This window comes from Orcinus orca, chromosome 8, assembly GCF_937001465.1.
Source record: "Orcinus orca chromosome 8, mOrcOrc1.1, whole genome shotgun sequence".
Taxonomy (NCBI): domain Eukaryota; kingdom Metazoa; phylum Chordata; class Mammalia; order Artiodactyla; family Delphinidae; genus Orcinus; species Orcinus orca.
In genome coordinates, this window is record NC_064566.1 from 66,064,632 (window position 1) to 66,082,929 (window position 18,298).

At 39.0% G+C, this 18,298-nt stretch overlaps 1 protein-coding gene and 1 pseudogene across 2 annotated transcripts in view; one reads left to right on the forward strand and one right to left on the reverse strand.

The window, feature by feature from the left end:
* Window positions 1-5,827: 5,827 nt before the first annotated feature.
* LOC101282078 (heterogeneous nuclear ribonucleoprotein A1-like) lies at window positions 5,828-7,241 on the reverse strand (annotated as a pseudogene).
* Window positions 7,242-7,304: 63 nt separating this feature from the next.
* The window catches only part of NAALAD2 (N-acetylated alpha-linked acidic dipeptidase 2), a 59,583-nt gene continuing 48,589 nt past the window's right edge, over window positions 7,305-18,298 (forward strand). The window contains exons 1-2 of one of the 2 annotated variants that reach the window (XM_033431917.2): window positions 7,305-7,573; window positions 8,259-8,370. In XM_033431917.2, the coding sequence (XP_033287808.1) occupies window positions 8,339-8,370 (32 nt within the window). In that variant the 5' untranslated portion in view covers window positions 7,305-7,573; window positions 8,259-8,338. Of the gene's footprint in view, window positions 7,578-8,258; window positions 8,371-18,298 lie in introns of both variants that reach the window. The other variant, XM_004271883.3, reaches the window with a different exon arrangement.

Consider the following 18,298-nt stretch of genomic DNA (forward strand, 5'->3'; position numbering starts at 1 on the left):
AAAACCTAGGGGTGAAACAGGAATAAAGACACAGACTTACTAGAGAATGGACTTGAGGCTATGGGGAGGGGGAAGGGTAAACGGTGACAATGCGAGAGAGAGGCATGGACATATATACACTACCAAACGTAAGGTAGATAGCTAGTGGGAAGCAGCCGCATAGCACAGGGAGATCAGCTCTGTGCTTCGTGACCGCCTGGAGGGGTGGGATAGGGAGGGTGGGAGGGAGGGAGACGCAAGAGGGAAGAGATATGGGAACATATGTATATATATAACTGATTCATTTTGTTGTGAAGCTGAAACTAACATACCATTGTAAAGCAATTACACTCCAATAAAGATGTTAAAATGAAAAAAATAAAAAATAAATAAATAAAATAATATGAATTATATTGCTATTATTACGAGTTATACTGCCCTTGATCACTCTAGCTGGTCAAGAAGAGGTACCAGTCTCAGCTCACTGAAGGAAAAACATGAAATAATTTTAGCTTTTCCAACAACTGCCTCCAATTATAAAATTGTTGAAAACTGCTTTTTTGTTATTTTGTCTTGTTAGCAAGCCTTGGACAATACTGTAGAAGGCCAGGAATGCCCTTAGCCACTGGCCATTTACCAATGCCTTCATCTGTAGGCATATGGACGTACTACACTAGCACTTGGAGAGCACAGTACCACAGGCCTCCCTTGGGGATTGATTGCCTGCTTCTTTGTGATGCTGGTGATCTCTGCTGATGTGGTTGTTTCCTGGTCTCTATGCACTTGGTCTGCATGTGTTTCCTTAGTGTTGTCTTCCCTTGAAGGGAGGCAAGCTTCAAAAGCTAGATCGAGTAGGTTTAGCTGCCACTCTAAGGAGACTGAATTTTGTTTTTAAGTTTAATGAGAAAGATTTGAAGGATTTTAATAATAACATGATCTGATTGACTCCATAGAGTTTTCTTCCTAAAGTAACAACAGGAGCAACAGTGGAGGAAGAGCCCCGCTAGGGGTCTGTTGCAGAAGTCTAGATGAGAGATGACTGTGGCTAGGATTAGATGAATACTGGTGGAGCAGCTGGATTCATCATATATTTTGATTGCAGAGCCAATAGAACTTACTGGTGGATTAGATGCAAGATGTGAAAGAAAAGGAAGAGTGAAGGGCCAGAGGTGCACCAAAAATCTACAAGACAGCTGTTAAACCATTGCAGAAGGTGGGAGAATATCTTGGTGCTCAACTGGGGACGATGATGTGAATAAGAAGCAGATGATATAATCAGAGGGTAGTAACTTCAAAAGAGAACACCCAGTGATTTATGAAGTCAGAGCAAAGGTCCATCCTTCCTTTCTGACCCCATAAGTCCCTATGTGAATCATTCCTACTTCCCCATGAAGTGGATTTTTCTCTGGTTTTAGGACAAGGGGTATCATCAAGTAGAAACAGGTGTCAGGTAAGATGGAATAGAGAAAGTGCTGTCAGAAGGAAGATCAAAAATCTGGAGAGATTTATTCATAATCTAATGATAGGGAAGTACACAGGGACTGAGGATGTAAATGAGGATAGAGGATGAGAGTGTTGGAAGAAAAAGCATGAGTGGTCCCCTGATCCTAGCACTATTATGTACAAGCTATCATGGAAAATAGGCTGAAGTTACATGTTAATTATAAGGGATGAGAAATACTGGATAGGAAAACATGGTTTAAAGGCCAAATAAATATAACTTACCAGCGCCAAGGTACCACCTGGAATGTTAGCATCATGGTACACACACCCTGTATTGATAGGAGGACATGGGTGGCAGCCCTCTCTCTGTTTTACACTTTAACTTGGTGGATCTTTTCTAATTTCTACATTTACTGTTGAGTAGAGTAATTGTGACATCAGGAGGAAATCATCCAATCATGGTTTTCTGCTTTTCTTTTAGAATTTCTTCTCACTTACTTTTATTAGTCTTTTACACTTTTCACACTATACTCCTGTCTCACTTCTCACCTGCTTTATGTGTTATGGTTTATTGTACAATATACTAACATTCTCACATCTTAAGTTTGAAACTAATTTGGGGCAGTTTTTGGACCCAGGATTTTAGAAATACTCAATTGGAATGTATTTTTTGTCATGAATCTCAGCCATCATGACGTTAACTTTTCACTTTTTTGGGAAGAGAATGTTGCTATCTTGATGACCAGATCATCCTATCACCTTGTGACATCATTAATGGCATCATGTCTATATCTGTACAGTGAGCATCTAGGCGATCCCTCTTTTATGAAAGATAATGCAACATCTTCAGGGAAAATGTGAAATTTGACACTAGATATTATTTCTTCTCTATTAAATCTTAATTATTGGTATGTTTATTAAGAAACTTACATATACTGCTTTATTAGTACACAAGTCACACTTTGTTTTCTAACCTTGCTGTGACCCATTTGATAGAATTTGGACTTTGAAGTTACAAGATTGCCTCTTCTAGGATGTGAGAGGAGAAGGGAAAAAAGGATTATATAAGAACAATTTAACTTCATGAATGGAGAAGATAGTGAGATCCTGTCATGTTAGAGACTCTGAACACTGAGCAGATCAAATGTGTTAAATACTTTTACTGAGAGATTGATTTTCCAATACTAAAAGTTTCCTATACAGTTTTTAGCTTTGCAATAAAGACTGAAAGGGGTTGGCATAAATCAAACAATGTTGCTTTGTTAAGTGTGCTTTGTAAGATGCAAATATCTTCTAAGATGCTAATAATTAGAAACTGTGATAGCAGCATTCTTTTATATGCTTAATTAAGAAGATGAAATAATGACTCTGTGTCTATATTTCTACAAAGGTGAAAGGCTTGCTGAACCAGCTAACTGGACTATTTACAATGGATTGCCAAGATCAAGATTGCAGATGCCACCTATTAAGGCAGCGACAACCTTCACATTTAAGGTAATACTGCTCCTTCTTAGAACTTCTTACATTTAATTACCTATTCAATATTTGCCTTCTCATTGTTGTAGGCTTCCTAAAGGCAAGGACCATATCTTCAGAATTTTTCACAATGTCTGGAATGCCATAGCCTCATTGAATGAACGAATAATCTAATTTTAATTTGGGAATATTGATCAAGTTGGGAACTGTGCTAATTAATACACTGATCTCTTCTATTAGTCAACATATAATTAGCTATAAAAATTGAGATAGGAGTAGGAAAAAACAAATTTCACAAATAACTTAGTCATTTTTTTTTTAACATGTATAGATGGGAGAGACCCAGAAGAATTGAGTAATTCCCCCAAATGGCCAAAACCCTCACCTTAAATACCATCTTTAGCGAAAGACAAAAGGGGGAAGTAGTTTGGGACTTCAAAGGGGAGGAAAGTAATTCACATGGAGATAGAAAGCAGATGTGTAGTAAAAAAAAAAAAGTTTGCTGAGCCAGGCAGAGACAATGGGACACAGAGAGGAATTTTAACAGATTTTTCCAGGTTCCTTCCAGTGTACCACACTTATTCATCCTATAGTTATCTACTTGATATCTCCCTTCCTGCAACAGGTCCTCTTAACTACATTCTTTTAGGCAGTTAGGAGGAAGATCAAAGTTTATTCCTGAGTCTTTGGGGCCTTGATTGTTTTCATCTAGAAATAGTACCCATGCCAAAGAGACGTTTTGAGGTGGCAAATTTTGCTCTACTACAGTCCTGCCTTTGAAACTTCTTTTAAGAGATTTCACAGTCCAGAAGTTGGGTTGATAGATTGCTTTATCTCACTGAGCCAGTTTCTTAGTTCTGACAATAGGTCAGATCAGTTACTCATTTCAGGAGGCAGTGATGCAAGTGGGCTCGCAAAGTTAGCCCTATAGGGTGTAAGCAATCAGGTATTTAATAAGATGCGTTTCTACGGAGACAAAAGAAAAACAAATGTTAATGGTTGGAGCAAATTTTAAACCCAGTGTCTGAGTCCTGAGAGTTGCCAGTGGAGAAGATTTCTAGATCTTAAGGTTGAAGCATGTTTTGTAGTTTGAAATGTCTCTGATGATGTCATCAGGTGTTCAGGTAAACTTTCTGAGTGGCTTACAAAGTGACAGGCACAGAGATTGTCTAAACATGGGCTATTGTGGTGATCTCTCTTAAGTTTATATCAAGTTGTCAGCTTTAGTTCTAAATGATTCCAAGTCAAAAGGGGGAGAAAAATTGGAAACATTAGTGTGAACAGTTGTTGCCAAATATTTGAGGAGACTAGAAGAATTCAGAACCCAGTCCAGTTTTTAGGTGGAAGAACAAAACTTCAAAGATGATTGATAGGGCTTCCCTGGTGGCGCAGTGGTTGAGAGTCCGCCTGCCGATGCAGGGGACACGGGTTCGTGCCCCGGTCCGGGAAGATCCCACATGCCGCAGAGTGGCTGGGCCTGTGAGCCATGGCTGCTGAGCCTGCGCATCCAGAGCCTGTGCTCCGCAACGGGAGAGGCCACAACAGTGAGAGGCCCGCGTACCGCAAAAAAAAAAAAAAAAAAAAGATGATTGATAGAACACAAATCTAATATTCATAACTGTGTATTAGAGTTTTTGCTGAAACGCAATTTTTTCTCTTTAAAATCACTCTCATTTCTACCAACGAAAGCCAAATTAAAACTAATTTGTTTGCAAAATAAGTTTAGTTTCATTAAAATTGGCCGATTATTTACTTAAGTCTAGCAAGAATAGCAACTGAGCACATAGGCTCTTTTTTTCGCCACACAGCACAGCATGCAGGATCTTATTTCCCCAACCAGGGATCAAACCTGTGCCCCCTGCAGTGGAAGCATGGAATCTTAACCACTGGACCACCAGGGAAGTCTCAGACTGAATTTTTAATAGCTCTCAAGGCCAGCAAGCCAGGCCAAGTATTTGCCATCACACTTGCATGTAATACTTATAGATTTGGGTGAATTTCTCTCTTCTTGAGGTTCCCAAAATATCCTGAGGTTCTTGCATCTGCCAGGAAGCGACCATTCTTACTCACCTGGTAAGGCTGCTAGGAACACTGTAAGTAAGCAAGGTACCAGGCTGGTTTTCTAAGGGGCTTTATAGCTTCATAAAGTCAATCTTAGTTCCTTAAAGCTGTCTGGTCATTTCTGATTCAATGCATATTCTCAAATATTGCCTTCCAGTCAAAGCCTTGTTAATGTAAACAGTGTTTCCAATTGTGCCCTGTTACAAGGAGAGCAGATTATTAATGACTTTATGTAAATACAAAGGTATTATACAAAAGTATGATTTACCAAATTGCCGTGTGTCATTACACAAGAGGAAAGGTTTCCTCATATCTGAAAATGAAAGATTAAAAAACCAGTAATATTTCAAACAAAAAGTCATAAAAATTATAATAACATTCATCAGTTCATTCAGTCATTAATGTAATTGATTCTTGTTGATCTTGATCTGCTGTTAGCAGTTTTAGGAAGCCATCAGTTTTTCAATTAGAGTTCTGTAATTTGTTACCCAGTTCAGTAGTATGATCTGACAGTTATCAGAAACCTATATTTCTTCTACAAAATTTCTGAAGGAAAAACCATCAAATACATTTATCAACAATTGCAGTGCAAGAAAAAGAAATTAGACCCTTCTGGCAACTTTTTAGGAGCAAAGAAAAGTGCCTTATCTAAGATTATCAGGGCCTCAGACAATGCAGTGAAGATTGGGGGTATAACGGTTATTGAAAAAAGTTCGTGTGCCTGATACACAGTGAGGCCAAATAAACCGAAATTACAATTAGTCACAAATACAGTCCTCAAGTTTTTTTGCCCATACACATGAGCATTGTCTAAAACGTGTCTTCTTTGTAGCAGGTAGGCCCTGCCACCACTGTGCTTGGCTGAGCTCACAAATCTGTTGTAACCTGTAGCTTCCCTGTCACTTCTCTGGCTCCCCTCTCCTGCTAAGCTTTGTTTCCTGGCAGTAATCAAAACCTTCGGCCACTGCCATAGCTACTGCTGCTGCTGGAACCACCAAAGCCACCTTGGTTTCGGGGTTTGGCAAAGTATTGACCTCCACCACCACAGGGGCCAGAACTTCTGCCTCCAAAGTTTCCTCCTTTCATGGGTCCAAAATTTGAAGATTGATTGTTGTGACTGCCAAAATCATTGTAGCTTCCACCACCTCCAAAATTGCTTCCATCATTACCAAATCCGTTATAGCCATCCCCACTGCCACCATATCCACCACCACCACGGCTGCCACCAAAGCCACCTCGACCACTGAAGTTTCCTCCATGACCAAAGCTGTCATTCCCACCAAAACCCCCTCCACGACCACCACCAAAGTTTCCAGAACCACTTCGACCTCTTTGGCTGGATGAGGCACTAGCCATCTTTTGCTTAGATAGGGCTTTCCTTACTTCACAGTTGTGGCCATTCACAGTGTCTGAATGACAGTCTTGTCTACAGAGTCATGGTCATCAAAGGTTACGAAAGCAAAGCCTCTCTTTTTGCCACTGCCTCGATCAGTCATGATTTCAGTCACTTCAATTTTCCCATACTGTTCAACATAATCTCTTAGGTGATGTTCTTCAGTGTCTTCTTTAATGCCACCAACAGAAATCTTTTTCACAGTTAAGTGAGCACCAGGTCTTTGAGAATCTTCTCTTGAGACGGCCCTCTTTGGTTCCACAACTCTTCCATCCACCTTGTGTGGCCTTGCATTCATGGCCGCATCCACCTCCTCCACAGTGGCATATGTGACAAACCCGAAGCCCCTGGAGCGCTTGGTGTTTTGATCCCTCATTACCACACAATCTGTGAGCGCTCCCCGCTGCTCGCAATGGCTCCTCAGACTCTCATCGGTTGTTTCAAAGCTCAAACCTCCGCTGAAGAGCTTCCAAAGCTGTTCGGGCTCTTTGGGTGACTCTGACTTAGACATGACGGCAGTGGAGGTGGGGGGAGACGTCAACGATGCTTACTCGGAGGCGTCCACGAGCAGAAAGGAGTAATCTACCGAACGTATCTCCCGTCAGTTTTGAGGTTGTATGTGGTTAAGAAACTAATGTGTTATCACAGAGCAGCCAGGACCAGAAATGCTGCCCAAGTGTGACCAGTTATAAATTAGTCAGAATCTGGCAGCAGGGCAATAAACAGGGAAGAAAAAGCTGCAGTCAAATGCATCTGGCAGCTCCTGGAATGAGGCTGGTAAGTAGAGTTCTTCAAGGAACAAGCAGGGACATTTTCAGTAGTCTCCCCGAACGCAGACTTTGTCCAGGATCAACAGAATGGGCGTTGCCTGCCAGCAAAAAGAATGTGTCCTCCTCCTGCAGGGCTTCCTCTCTCCCCTCGAGGCCCCCTGGAGATCGCAGGAGCCAGGAGTTTGGGGCCAGTTTCCATTCGCCTCTGGACCCACCAGGAGAGCAGAGGCAGGGCTTTGAGGAAGGTCAGCGGAGGCCACGGTCTGCCGCAACCTGGGCGTTCCCCGCGTTCCCGGGCGCGCTCTCTCTGTTCGCCCTCATTCCCGAGGCTCGCTCCGGTAGCCGGCACCTCCTGCTCAGTCCCGAGGAAGCCATGGCCAAGTCCAGGGGTCGTCTACACCTCTGGGTGTGCTTGGCTGCAGCGCTGGCATCTTTCCTGGGTGGATTTATGGTGGGTAAGTGTACCGACCCCTTCCCCGGATCCCTCCAGCCTCCCCGGAGGAAAGCGGTAGAGCCTGGGGCTGAAGAGCTGGGCTGCGCGCTGGGCGCCGGGCCGGCTGAGCTCCTTGAATTTCAGCCCAACCGGAAACTGAGTGGAATGCATTTCGGCCTTCCTAATAAAGTGTGCCAGAAATTCAAATTCATTAAATGCTCGCTGAGTTCAGGGTACTGTTAAGGGCTGTTAAGACAATTTAGAGTTGTCACTATCCGCAGGGGTCAAAAAGATGATTTCATTTCCAAGACCATTAATGAGTCAAAACTTTCAACTGCCCTTCTGTCATCATTTATTACATAAATATTTGTCGAATGCTCCCTGTGTGTCAGGCACTGTGCTATGAACTTAACCCCTATGGGAGAACAAGAAAGGTAAAGACCCGTGCCTTGATGCATAACTCATGGGAAAATGAAAAGAATAGCCCTCACCTAAAACTCGTTTAACCAACTCAAAGTTACACATCAGAATTTGAAGGTTTTCTGCATTTGGTATGAATTTTTTTGTAAAGCTCACCATGATCTGTTTCTTAGGTAAGGGCTTTTTTTTTTTCCTTCTTCCCCTTTGGCTTCTAGTTCTTATAAAAGTCAAAAGCAATTTCTTGTGTATGTAGTATGCTTATGTGTATGTATTCTCCTCCCAGGCTGGCTTAGTAAGCCTCTCAAAGAAACAGCCACTTCAGGGGACACTCACCAAAATCTAAGGTGGAAACTGGTGTCTGAGATGAAAGCTGAAAATATTAAATCATTTCTTCGGTAAGTTTGTTTCATATACTTGATCTTAAAAATAGTGTTTAAAATATTGCAGAGTGAGAACTGTATGCAAACTGATTTTATTCATGTGGGCAACCTTTGTGTGAAATTATATGATATCACATTAATGTGATACCACATCATGGTAGTTTAAATGTTCCTTTATTCCACTCTTGGAGTCAAATCTACTTGAATGTTGAAGGAGCCTTTCTTCCCCAACTTCATCTGCAGAAAAAGTATCTGGTTACTTTATTAAGAGATGTTTCAGCTTCATGTACTTTGGACTGCATGTACTTTGGACTGCAGCTCAATGTTATTCTTTGTTCTCCGTGCCTGGGTTTAATCAGGAATTTTATTTAAATGTCATATTCTGCCAGGAAGAGGAAGATGGTTGTAAACTCTGATTTAGAGGAAAGGAGATTAAAGTTTCAGATTCTGTCCACTACAAATTAAACCTTTATCCCGTGTTGCAAATTTAAGTAACACAAATAGGACAAAGTGAAAGCAAAAGGATCAGTGCAAACCCACCAGTCTCTTGGCAAGAGGAAGAGTGACATTCATCCAGGGGAGTGATTATGAATTCCTTGAAGGCAGTTATGACATTTATTTCTATATTCCGACTCTTTCAAAGGAGTATCACTAAAAAAAATTTATTGAATCATAATTTACGTAAAATAAACTGCATCCATATAACGCCTATGATTTGAGAGTATTGACAGATGCACAATATACTCAGCAAACCACCTCCTCAATTAAGATACAGAAAATTTACATCATGCCTTTGCAGTTTATTCCTCCCTTCAACTCCCTTCCTTTGGACTCCTTTATATTTTCTAGAACTTTATATAAATAGAATCATACAGTATGTGCTGTTTTGTGTCTTTCACTCAGCATAATGAATGATTTTGGAATTCATCCAGGTTGTTGCATGTATCTGTAGTTTATTGCTTTTTATTGCTGAGTAGTATTCTATTGAATGGAGAGACTCCAACATGTAGTTGATGGATCTGGGGTTGTTTTTAGTTTTTCATTATTGTGCACAAAGTTGCTATGAGCATATGTTTACATATGATTTCATTTCTTTTTGAATGGCTGTGTTGGATGATAAGCACGTGTTTAACTTTTTGAGAAAATGGCAAACAGGTTTCAAAAGTGGTTGTACCATTTTACATTCCTAACTAGTATTGTCAGTTGTTTTCATTTTAACCATTTTAGTGGGTGTGTACTAGTATCTCATTGTGGTTTTAATTTGCGTTTTCTTTTTTTTTTTAACACCTTTATTAGAGTATAATTGCTTTACAATGGTGTGTTAGTTTCTGCTGTATAACAAAGTGAATCAGCTATACATATACATATATCCCCATATCTCCTCCCTCTTGCGTCTCCCTCCCAACATCCCTATCCCACCCCTCTTCTCATGCACTTATTGGACATTTGTATATCTTGTTTTATAGGGTCTCTGTTCACTTTTTAAAAATTTTTAAATTGTTTTGATTTATTATTGAGTATAGGAGTTCTTTCTTTATACATTCTTTTGTCAGACATTTTTGTGAATATTTTCTTCTGTTCTATGGTTGGCTTTTTTTCTTTTCCTAGTGGAGTTTTTGAAGGGCAGAGATATTTAATTTCGATAAACTCCAGTTGAACAATTTTTGTCTTATGTTTCATACTCTGTGTCCTATCTAGGCCTATGAGAAGTTGTGAAGATTTTCTTATATTATTTTTTTTTAGACGTTTTGTAATTTTAGTTTGCACATTTAGGTCAATGATCCACTTCAAGTTAATTTTTGTGTGTGGTATGATGTAAGAGTTGATGATTTTTTAAATACAATTATTTAATTATTCCTGCAAGATTTGTTTAAAAACTTTTCTTTCCCTGTTGAATTGCCTTGGTACTTGGTCCAAAATCACTTGACCATAAATCCATGGCCTGCTTTTTTGATTTTATATTTTCTTCTATTGATCTATTAATCTATATATCTCAGTACCACACTATCTGGTTTAGTCTAGCTTAATAGTAAGTCTGAAAATCAGGTAGAGTTAATCCTACAAATTTTTCTTTTTAAAAATTGCTTTGACTGTTTTAAGTCATTTGCATATCCAAATAAATTTTAGAATCAACTTCTCAATTCCTACCAAAAAAAAAAGCCTGCTGGAACTTTGATTAAAATTGCATTGAATCTGTAGATAAATTTGGAAGAGTCAGTCTCTTCATTCATCATAGGGATGTACTACAGTTTAACTTTTCACCCACTGAGGGACATTTGTTTTGCTTCCACTTGTTGGCTATTATGAATAAAGCTGCCATTAACATCCATGTACAGCTTTTATGTAATCATAGGTTTTCATTTTTCTGGGATAAGTACCCCCGAGTGAAAATTGCTTGTTTGTAGGAAAAGTACACTTTTAGTTGTTGAAGAATCTGCCAAACTATAGTATGGCTATATCATTTTATATTTTTCATTGGAATTATTACTCTTTTTAATTTTACCCATTCTGACAGGTACATAGAGATACCTTATTATGGTTTTAATTTGCATTCCCTAGTACCTAATGATATTGAACATCTTTTCCTGTGCTTATTCACCATCTGTATACCATCTGCAGTGAAATGTCTGTTCATGCCTTTGACCTATTCACTATTTGGATACTTTTTTTTTTCTACTGAGCTTTGAGGTTTCTTTATATTTTCTATATACAAGTTTTTTGTTGGCTTTGTGGTGTACAGATATTTTTCCTAGTCTGTTATTTGTCTTTTCACACCTTAACTGGGTTGTTTGCACATCAGAAGTGTTTAATTTTAATAAGGTCTAATTTATCAATTTTTCATTCTATAGATCACGCTCTTGGGTTCATGTCTAAGAACTTTTTGTCTAGCCCTAGATCCCTTTTCTCCTCTTTTTACCCCCAAATTTTATAGTTTACATTTTACAATATATTTTGTGATTCATTTTAGAGTTAATTTTTGTATAAGGTGTAATGCTTGGTTGAGGGTCATTCTTTTTTTACCTGTAGATGTCCAGTTGCTCTAGCCCCATTTGTTGAAAGGCTATCCATTGCTTTTGCTCCTTTGTCAGTAATCATTTGGGCATATCTGTGTGAGTCTCTTTGAGTTCTCTGATGCTCTGCTGATCTATGTGTCTACTCCCTGCCAGTACCATGTTGTCTTGATTACTGAAGTTATGTAGTAAGCCTTAACAATGCATAGGATGATTCATCCCACTTTATTTTTCTATATCATTTGCCTATTCATATAAAATATAGAATAAATATATCTATATCTAGAAAAATCCTTGATGAGATTTTGATAAGAATTGCTTTAATCTTACAGAGCAATTTAGGGGCACTTCGCAGTTTTACTGTGTCTCGACTTTCCATCCATGATAATGGTAAGTCTCTACAATTATTTAGGTCTTCCTTTAACAACATTTTGCAATTTCCAGGATGCAGATCTTGTATATGTATTGTTACCTTTATATTGAAGTATTTCATTTTCTTTGCAGCAGATGTAAAATCATATTGTGTTTAATTTCAGTTTTCACATTTTTGTTGCTAGTATATAGAAATACTGTTGATTTTGCATTCTGTGGCTTGTCTAAACTCATGTGTTAGTTCTAGGAGTTTTTGTAGATTCATTAGGATTTACTTTCTATGTAGAAAATCAGGCCGTCTTCAAATAGGGACCATTTTATTTCTCTGTTTTCAAACTGTATGCCATATATATATATATATATATATATATATATATATATATATAGTCCTTATTGTGCTGATTGTAGTTCCAGTACTGCACTGAATAAAAGTGATGAGAGCAAACATTCTTTCCCTATGTCTGATCTTAGTGGGAAAGCATTCAGAGTTTCCCCATTAAGTGTGATGTTATATGTAGATTTTTTGTAGATATTCTTTACTGACTTAAGGAAATGTCCCTCTATTCCAAGATTGCTAAGAGGTTTGTTGTTTTTTTTAAAATCATGAATGGATATTAAATATTGTGTCAACTGGAAAAGAGAAAAAAGCACAACATGAGAGAGCTGTGAGTTCACTGTTATTTGGGGACTTACAGAAGACTATACCCAGGAGACATTCTCTCAGATAGCTCTGCAGAACTTCTCCCAAGAGGTGGAGGTGGGGATGGGTGGAGGTCCAGGTCCATATATATATGATTTTAGTGAAGGGGGTGCATGCAGTCAAGCGCACATCTTGGTACGCGGTTGCTACTAGTAACAAGAAGGTTGCTGCTAGTCACAAGGAGCAGATACCTCCGTTAATAATTTTAGTGCTTTTCTATGTATGAGAAGATACAAGAAATTGGGTAAATAAAATTTTCTCCTGAAAATATCTAACTATCTGAAGGCCTGTTCTGCCAGTTTTTCCCAGAGCATAGGGTATCTCATTCCTTATCTCCACCCTGAATTCCTTTCAGAGTGTGTTGGAGATCAGCAAATGCAGTGGCTGAGCTAATCCTTGTAGAGCCAGATGCCCAGTGACACACTTTAGCTGGAAGTTGTAAAATGGTTTTGCTCCCAAAATCTTGGCTCCCTGTACATCAATGCTGAGATGAGATACAGAGGCAGAGTTTTGGAGGAAAAAGAAAGGGTGGCTTTATTATTTGCCAGGCCAAGAGGGGAACACAGCAGTCTAGCACCTCAGGAACTGTGTCCCTCTCCCTGGGGAATAGGGAGAGGTCTTATAGTCAGGGCTCCTGGTCAGTGGTATGTGATAAGGATCAAGGCAGTAACAGTCCTGCATTCTTCTTTCTTCTGCAGAGTTTCAAAAGGGTGGGGTTGCTGACAAGATTAGGGTGTGTGCAGGGCCTCAGGTGGTTTCCTGGCTGCTCCTCCTTTGATTTGCAACTGTTGGAAGGTCGTGGAGGCTGGAGTCTTGCCTACAAGAAATGGTGGACAAAAAGGCCTCCGTGCCTGGAAGCCCGTAGGGCCCCGCTCAGTTTCAGTTTTTCTGCAACAATTTATATGATCATATAGCTTTTCTTGTTTTCTGCTTTAGCGGATTACTATGGTGATTCCTTTATTTCTTCACTGACTTTTTGGGGGGATCAAATTCTGTCAAGAATAGTGTTACAGTCTCCTCCAGGAATGTGAAATTGTCTATTTCCCCCATTAATTCTGTTAATTTTTGCATTATGTATTATGAAACTCATTTATTAGGCATATACACATTAATATTATGTCTTCAAGACAGAACTAACCTTTTATCTTTGTGAAATGTTCTTTATCTTTGGTAATAATCTCTATATTTAAGCATATTTTATTTGGTGTAAATTAAGCCACATTTGCATGATATTGTATTCTTCCATCCAGTTACTTTTAAAATGTACCTTCTATAGAGAGCATGTGATCGCCACTTGCTATTTTATTAATTTTGGAATCTGTGCCTTTTAATTTGAACATTTAGTCTGGTAACATATAATGTAACTTGATATGGTTAAACTTAGGCCAACCCCTTTACTGTTCTCTGTTTGCTCCCTTTATTTCTGTTCCTTTACTTCTCATTTTCTGCTTTTTTTTTTTTTTTTTTTGGTAGTGGGGAGAGTATGTGAAATTTTATTTCATTTCAATTTATCTTTTGGCTATACCTCTTTGCACTGATTCTTTTTTCTTTTCTAGTAGTTACTCTAGAGATTACATTATACTTGTCTAACATTTCACTATATTTTTAAAGTTACTACTATACAATTTAACATGAAATGCAGAAAACTCACATTTCTATATGTCCATTTACCATCTTTCTATCATCCTTTATATGATAGTTGTTGAAATTATCATATACACATACAATGTAAACCTAACAAAACAATGTTATAATTTTTTTCTTTGAACAGTTATACCTATTGAAAGGCAATTAAGAGTTAAATATCTGAGAAATGTAAAATATTATTTTTTATTGTTTCCAGTATCTTTATTTGTTTCTGAAAATTTAGGTTATCCTGTAGTATATCTATTTAGTCTGAGTAACTTTCTTAAGCATTTCCTGTAATGTCGGGTCTGGTGTTGACAAATTCTCTTAGTTTTCCTTTGTCTGTAAAACATTTATTTCATCTTAATTCTTGAAGAAAATTTTTCTTGGATATAGAATTCTGAGATCACCTTGTTTTTTCTCCTTTCAGAGCTTTAAATATTTTTTTTTTACTGTCATCTGGCTGGTAGTGGCATCCGGTGAGCAGGCCACGGTTATTTAAGTTATAGAACATATATCATTTTTGTCTTTAATTTTCAGCAGTTTAATATGTGCCTAGGCATAGTTTTCTTCAAATGTATTCTATTTAAGTCTCTCTGAGCTTTTTTTTTTTTTGCGGTACGCGGGTCCCTCACTGTTGTGGTCTCTCCCGTTGCGGAGCACAGGCTCCGGACGCGCAGGCTCAGTGGCCATGGCTCACGGGTCCAGCCGCTCCGCGGCATGTGGGATCTTCCTGGACCGGGGCACGAACCCGCGTCCCCTGCATCTGCAGGTGGACTCTCAATCACTGTGCCACCACGGAAGCCCCTCTCTGAGCTTTTATTCTTTTATTTTTGGCCACACCACATGGCATGCAGGATCTTAGTTCCCCAACCAGGGATTGAACCCATGCCCCCTGCAGTGGAGGCATGGAGTCTTAACCACTGGACCACAAGGGAAATCCTCTCTGAGCTTTTTGACTTTGTAAACTTTTGTCTTTCACTACTTTAGGAACGCTACTTTTTGTTCTTTCTTTCTTTTTTTTTTTTGAAATATTTATTTATTTTTTTGTTTCTTTGTTTATATATTTGGCTGCTCTGTGTCTCAGTTGCGGCATGCAGGATCTTTTATTTGCAGCATGCGGACTTCTTAGTTGCACACACGAACTCCCAGTTGCTGCATGCATGTGAGATCTAGTTTCCCAACCAGGGATCGAACCTGGGCCCCCCCCACTGGGAGTGTGGAGTCCTACCCACTGGACTACCAGGGAAGTCCCCTGTTCATTATTTCTTGAAAATTTTCTGCAGCATTCTTTCTCTTCTCTCCTTTTGAGACTCCAGTTAAACCCTAGAATCAAATGAACAAGATGAAGTTCACATGGTGTAGTATTTCCTCCCCATCTGTCCTGTGATTTGAGGTGATCACAAAGTTCGATCTTACTTTTGATGGATGAACTGAAGTAAGCTGAAGTAGAGGAATGAAAACAGCTATACTCTTTCTTAGAAATTTGAGCTGATTTATGACTGAGGCACACAGGTATCAGGAAAGCTTAATCAAAATGTCTGTTCTGAGGTGCTTGTTTGGAGATATAGGAAAAGAATCTATAGGCGGTAGGGTGGATGTCATTTGAAGAAAGACTCATTCTATATTTCTCATGCAATACATGAAAATAGCCAATTGTCTCATCAAGTAAGACAGAATGCTTATATTTAAAAATGTGGGGAATTCCCTGGTGGTCCAGTGGTTAGGACTCAGTGCTTTCACTGCCGTGGCCCGGGTTCAATCCCTGGTCAGGGAACTAAGAGCCTGCAAGCTGCTCAGAGTGGCCAAAAAAATAAATAAAATAAAACAAAATAAAAATGTGTAAAAGACCAGGTAAAATGTAAACACTGTTGAACTGCAGCATATCATAAAGTGTCCAGAAGAAATTACCTAGAAAATTATCAATACATGAGGTGCCAGAAGCAAAACTTGGTGATGCTCTTGACCAAACATTAAAATTTATGTCTTTATTTTCTCTCTCCTTTGCTTTAATGTATAATATAGCATAAGGTGATAAGTTATGTATGAATAGTTTGCATGATGTCATCTTGTTAGAGTTGGCTTTTCTTTTCTTTACATCCAACTGAAGACAGAAGTTGCATACCAAGAATGATGACAAGAATCGAGGTAGAGTGAAATGCGTTGAATTAGGAACCCAAGACTTTAGTGAGTGAAGAGGAAGTGATCCACATTTTTGACAGCACCTAGAAGGCATAGTAGGTGGTGACTTTTGGTATGAGTTTTAAAAGAGTTGTTATTTTTGAGAGAAGATAAAGGAAAAATATTTGAAAGAGCCCATGGAGAGTAAGCAGGACTCCTCCTCAATGATCATCTGGGCCTGAGGTATGTGGAAGCATGAGCAGGGTCCCCTGAAGAAACCAGTTAAGGCAAAGAAGTCAAGTAAACATTCAGGAACGGGCAGAGGAAATAGAATTGATTGATTATAGAATAGAGATTTATGACCAGTGAAAGAGTCTCCCAGGGAAAGGAAGGTTTCAAGATTGGTTTAAAGGGATTAATGTAGTGGGAAAAAGTTGATTTTCTCCCCAGCCACTTCCTTTTTGACAGAGCCTCAACTGCTCACGTTCGCACTCCTTAAGGGGGACCTGTGTTCAGTGAGGGTTACCTTCCATCCAGCCCAAGAATCTGGTCTATAATCCAATCATTATAACTTCCTTCTGACAAGGGTTAGTTGGAGAAGGGGTATATGACCCTATTATCCCTGATGAAATGGGAGAAAAGTTTAGCTGAGATCCTCTACAAAAATTTTCCTTTGTTGAAAGAAACACAAAAGAGGAAATAGCTTTTCTTGTTTGTACTTGCTTCTCCTGAATGTTGCAGCATGAATATATGATGCCTGGAGCTGCAGTGTCCCACTTGGGACCATAAAGAGAAATTCAGTAAAGTTATTCCCTGTTGCTTTTTGTTTTTTGCACTTCTGTCTTTCATTTCAGTGGGTTGCCTAAAAGATGGGAGGCAAAACTTCATGGTTAATCCTCCATCTTAAATGAAGGAAATATACTTATTTTTTTGCTAATTGTAAGAATATTATTTGCTCACTATAGAAAATAAAACAATAATGAATTATATGAAGTAGAATTTTATTTTTAAAATAAATTTATTTATTTATTTGTTTTTATTTTTGGCTGTGTTGGGTCTTCGTTGCTGAGCGTGGGCTTTCTCTAGTTGTGGCGAGCGGGGGCTACTCTCTTCGTTGCGGTGTGCGGTCTTCTCATTGTTGTGGCTTCTCTTGTTGCAGAGCACGGGCTCTAGGCCCGCGGGCTTCAGTAGTTGTGGCATGTGGGCTCAGTAGTTGTGGCACGTGGGCTCAGTAGTTGTGGCTTGTGGGCTGTAGAGCACCGGATCAGTAGTTGTGGCACACGGGCTTAGTTGCTCCGTGGCATGTGGGATCTTCCTGGGCCAGGGATCAAACCCATGTCCCCTGCATTGGCAGGTGGATTCTTAACCACTGCACCACCAGGGAAGCCCTGAAGTAGAATTTTAAATATCCCTAGCCTCAGTGGTTTTACTATGCATGTAAAATAACTTCTGTCTACAAACACATTAATACTTTTTTACAAATATTGTACAATATTAAATATCAGTAACTTGCAGCTTTGACTTAATGATATAGAAGTGGAAAGCTTCACAGAGGAGAATATGCTTGAAGAGTCCTAATGGATGATTAATAGCTTACAGGTGGGGAAGGTGAATGACTAGCAGTGGTGATACAGGGAGATTCATGTAAATAGGATGATATTTATGTCTGAGAGAAGATCTTGTGCAAAGGCTAACAATGGTGGTCATTTTAGGAGACCAATTAACATATTAAATGATATAGAGTGAAGAAGTGATAAAGGTGAGTGGTGGGAAATGAAGCTGGAAAGGTGAAACAGTGGATTATTTGAAAAAGGGCGCAAATGCCATGCCTAGTGTGAACTTTATAATGTAGAAGATAGAAGGGTTTTAAAAGCAGTTGATCAAAATGATCAGATGAATGATTTAAAAATAACACAATTTCTCAAGGTCAGACAACTGCAACTTTCAGATGCCAGCCCTGGCATTTAATACTTAGGAAATTATGGACAAGGTATTTAACTACTCTCTGTTTCCTTATTTGCAAAACGGGGACAATGGCAGAAGGGTGGTGAGGATTGAATGAGAAAGCCCAGGTGAAATACCTGTTCCAGTTCCTGGCATATAGTAAGTTTTC